General features: G+C 52.5%; 3 protein-coding genes across 3 annotated transcripts in view; 2 read left to right on the forward strand and 1 right to left on the reverse strand.

Moving 5' to 3' along the window:
- Window positions 1-9: 9 nt before the first annotated feature.
- Window positions 10-2,453, forward strand: Pmar_PMAR008296 (hypothetical protein; the record flags this gene model as incomplete). Its single annotated transcript, XM_002774302.1, has 7 exons — window positions 10-143; window positions 190-1,542; window positions 1,767-1,833; window positions 1,879-2,009; window positions 2,054-2,184; window positions 2,230-2,337; window positions 2,386-2,453. The coding sequence occupies 7 exons, from the start codon at window positions 10-12 to the stop codon at window positions 2,451-2,453; spliced, it is 1,992 nt and encodes a 663-aa protein (XP_002774348.1).
- Window positions 2,454-3,114: 661 nt separating this feature from the next.
- Pmar_PMAR008297 (hypothetical protein) lies at window positions 3,115-3,868 on the forward strand (the record flags this gene model as incomplete). Its single annotated transcript, XM_002774303.1, has 4 exons — window positions 3,115-3,333; window positions 3,375-3,515; window positions 3,558-3,663; window positions 3,708-3,868. The coding sequence occupies 4 exons, from the start codon at window positions 3,115-3,117 to the stop codon at window positions 3,866-3,868; spliced, it is 627 nt and encodes a 208-aa protein (XP_002774349.1).
- A 149-nt stretch (window positions 3,869-4,017) lies between these two features.
- Window positions 4,018-4,056, reverse strand: part of Pmar_PMAR008298 (interferon-induced guanylate-binding protein, putative) — a gene marked incomplete at both ends in the record, with an annotated part of 2,798 nt that continues 2,759 nt past the window's right edge. Inside the window, one exon of the mRNA XM_002774304.1 lies at window positions 4,018-4,031. Within this exon, the coding sequence (XP_002774350.1) occupies window positions 4,018-4,031 (14 nt within the window). The remainder of the gene's footprint in view (window positions 4,032-4,056) is intronic.

Raw genomic sequence — 4,056 nt, forward strand, 5'->3', positions numbered from 1 at the left:
GTGGTGTCGATGAGAAAATGCAACCTCCAGCCCAAGACCTCTACAGACGCCTTGGGTGCCGCGACACCCTTCCGCAGAGGAGTCGTCAAGGGCTTCAGCATGGCCGACGCTGTATGTGGCCAGTGCAATGCAGTGAATGGATGGTAGCGTGTGAAGGGGGTCATAGGTGGTCTCCACAGGGGTGGTCAGGTACTTGAGACGCTCGAGCGCTGATGAGGTAGATAAGCTGAGTTTCGATAAGTGGAATACGGTACTGCCGGCCGAACCAGACAGGGGCCGTAAGAAGCTCAATGAGGCTGAACAGTCCAATAGGTTGGGCTCCTTGGCCCTCTTCGCTGATGAGATCGTGCACCCTTCTGGGGAGGGTCTTATTGCTAGGGAGGAGTTGGAGGTGGACCGCCCTGAGGGGTACTGGTCGGCTTACTTTACTACTGAGCTCAGCCCGGTGGGGCTGGAGGACGTCGAGGACTACTCTATGGGGCGGGTCCAACCGGCGGACCTGTGCCGACTACAGAAAGCGGCTGCTACGAGGGTGTTTGAGATGAAGAAGAGGAGGGAGGAGGCGTTGGCCTTATCACTTCAGGGGGGCCAATCTGAAGGCGGTTCACCAAAATCCGGGGAGGTCGTGGAAGATCTTCGTGTTGAGGGACCACGTATTGAAGGACCCAGGAGGGACTCGCCGCCCGCCCCCGAGGTCATCATTCCCAAACCCCCACCTAAGGCCGAGCTGAGTCCACAGCGATCGAGGACCTTGGCTGAAGGGAGTCTTCTTGTGGTGCCACCTTCTGGGGAGGCTGGAGGGGCAGAGGGGAGTGGTGATGGTGATCCCAAGAGGAGGTTTAGTAGACAGTTCACGATACCAAGAATTTATATGACCTCGAGAGGAGTGGTAGAAGCTAGGACGTGTAATAGTGGTAGATCGCCTCGCCCTAAAAGTGGGAAGAAGAGGACTATTAGTACTACGCAAACGGGCAGCATGAGAGCCCCTCGAGGCTCGGCTGTGGGGCGGGCGATAGGGTTACCAACACTGGCCGAGACCTATCATATGTTGAATAATAGTGAGAGGGGATGGAGGCCTCAGCCTACAGATGGCCCCACGTTACAGCGTAAGGCCTTGAAGCCCATTTGTCATGTGGTGGCGGGTCGCCGTCAGAGTGCATCAGGAAACAAGACTCTTTCTGGTGCTATTAATTCAGCCTTGCCATCGGATTTGACGGTATTGGCCCCACCGGGAAACTCTCGAGCTGAGCATATTTGGAGTACCCCACCGGGCTCGAGGGGCTCCGTGACGGCTGCTAGGGCGTCTCGGCTCATTGGCAGCGGAATTGGGTCTAGGCTGATGGGTGGGGGAGGGCTGCCGAGGCCCAGCGCGTTAGAAGCGGTGTTGGGGGCCAAGATGGAGGAACGTAGGCGCTCCCTTATGATGGCCGCCGCAGCTGTGCTGAAGGATAAGGACAATCCTAATGGAAGTCGACGATGGAGTACGGTGATGGTTCGACCTGAGATGGTGGAGACTCAGGAGAAGGACAGGAGGGCGAGTCAGTGAGAGTAGATGTATGCCCCGATTTGAGAGAAGTGTGGTAGGGCACTATCAGCATGACGATGTTGTTCGTAACCTATAATGACCTTGTCGCTGTAATTAGTTGTTGTGTAGTAGTGGGCGGGAGTTTCGATGGAGAGTTGTTGATGTTGCTCTCGGGGTATTCGGATGCGGACTCCTCCTCCTCTTCCTCGTCGGGCTCTGAGGTAGACCCGATTCCTGGTAGACGGCGGAGCGGTACTAGTAGTAGTAGCAACAGCTCTGGGGAGGAGGACAACGAGGATAAGTCGGTGGTAAGGCCATAAGGTCAGGAGGTGGTGACCCAGTGACTGAGTTAGGCGGTGGAAGAGGACGTTAAAAGGCCTGAAGGGGCCGATGATGGCAGTGGACTACCTTCCTTTGACTCGGTCTTTGAGGCGGTGAGGGAGGAGGACCTCACTTATAAGAAGTTCCACGCGGCTAAGTCACGGTGGGTACTTTAGACTACAATGATAGTGGAGGACGGCTGTTTAGGGAGATCGCGGCTTTCGACTTGGTCAAGGAGCGGGAGGAAGCCCGGAAGAGGGCTGAGGCGCAGAAGAGGATTGAAGAGAGTCAACAGGTCACTGATGGGGGCAAGGTGGAAGGGGACGTGCCAAGGGAAGGTGGGGGATGCTCCTGTGGGGGGTTGCCGATATAGTCGGTCTCAGAATCGGCGAGGCCAACCTTCAGCAGTATGTCCAAACGGGAGAGGCAAGATTCCCAGAGGTATTCTAGTAAAGACAGAACACGGTTGAAGAGGTTCAAGGGGCAGAGTGGTAGGGCGGCTCGAGAGGTGTGTGTGGTGACTATGATGAGTGTCTCAGGCGAGGACCATGCTGGCCGATCTTGGAAGCCTGAGCTTTGGATGAAGATGCGCAACGACTATGATTGAGAATATCTCCTTTAGTGTTACTGTTGTTGTGTTGATCAGTAGTGGTCGCCACTTTGAATGAAGGTCCATTTATGGGGCTAGTTCAAGGACGAATGTATTGAGATTTACTGTTAGATCTCAGAACGAGCTCACAGACCTCCTCGTGGTGTTCCTGGAAACTCAACTATAATGTTTTATTTGTAAATCCGTAAATGAGGAGTTGAACATCACCCAAGGCTGAGTTGGAAAGTGAAGTTGAAGAACCCCTCATTGGGCTTCGGCTTCTTATAAGAAGACTCTTTTTTTATTCACAAACCTTAAAGCCCTCAAGGGTAGAACGGAATGCAATAAGACTTCCTTCGGGAGAATTTTAAACACTTGCCTTGGCTGACCGCGAGTAGTAGTGATATCGCGACCAGGGCAAGTTACCCTCTCCAATGCAACTGTCGTGTTATCGCCGAGATGGAGGTCTTAGCATTCAGACGTCGATGCTGATTCAATAACCGTCGTCCTGAATACAGACGTCGTAATTTTTCCAAGGAGTACTTCGGAGCCACGCTATTGGAGACATCGCACGAAACAGTACAATTCCATAGGTCTCCGTCTCCGTGCCCCTTAACATCATCATTTCCATCTTTAGCCTTGTAGAGCCTCCTACTCAACCTTAGTGTCCGTGTCTATTATGACTTCCATACTCCTCCCCTATCTATTCTATGTGATGTTGCCGATAGTGATCGGTCTGGAACTTCGCACGCTGAAGGACTTCAACGGAAAACGGCGAATTAAAAAACACCCGTTGGAGTTCCGTCTGGCAAAATCTGCGGAGGAAAAACAGACACCCAAGGAATACAAAGATTCTAAAGTCTTCGTAGCGATAGAAAACCGCTTTCTGTCCCGAAAGGTGAGGATCACATATTGGGATCCTCCTATGTTGCTTTGCAGGTCATCGCTGGATCTGTGGAATTCGGAGTTGTTCAAACTGATTATCATGGTGACTGGGTATACATCAATAAGGTCTCCGCCCGGGGAGAGTACAAAAAGGTTCTATTAGAGACCGAGATTCTCGATCGACTCATTCAATACGTAAGAGCAGCCTTCAGCGGCCATTGTTCATCTATTGTGTAGATCCATAAGGCAGACCCCGGGGCTGTCGCTGTTTGGGCGCGACTTCCGGGCCCAATTGACGCCTCTGAGAAAAATGTTTATCTCGAGGCAGGCTTCGAGGACAGAGGTGAACCGAAACCCTAGCCTCTGATGACGATGTCCCCAGTGCAGGTGTGGTCGACTCTGCTCATAACCTCGTCTACGTCTTACCACGACCGACCGCAGAAGTTCTACCCATTATAGCCGACGGACGACTCGAGTACTTGCTCAACAACTTGTTGAATGCTGGTGTTGCCAATAAGGGCTCTTCCAACAGGCAGAAGCGTTCGTGATTGACGACTGGTGATGATGATGATCAGCTCTGGATCCTCGTATGAGTTCAACTTAGGTGTACTCTCGAAAATACGCAGCAACAATCCACCGTGGATGAGCTCATTCTGGCAGCAGCCTTGGTTGCAAGCCCTTCACTCTCGTAGACGATTTATATAACAATCACTGATGCCCTGTTGTTGTTCTTGTT

The sequence above is a fragment of the Perkinsus marinus genome (assembly GCF_000006405.1).
Source record: "Perkinsus marinus ATCC 50983 genomic scaffold scf_1104296958444, whole genome shotgun sequence".
Classification (NCBI taxonomy): Eukaryota; Perkinsozoa; order Perkinsida; family Perkinsidae; genus Perkinsus; species Perkinsus marinus.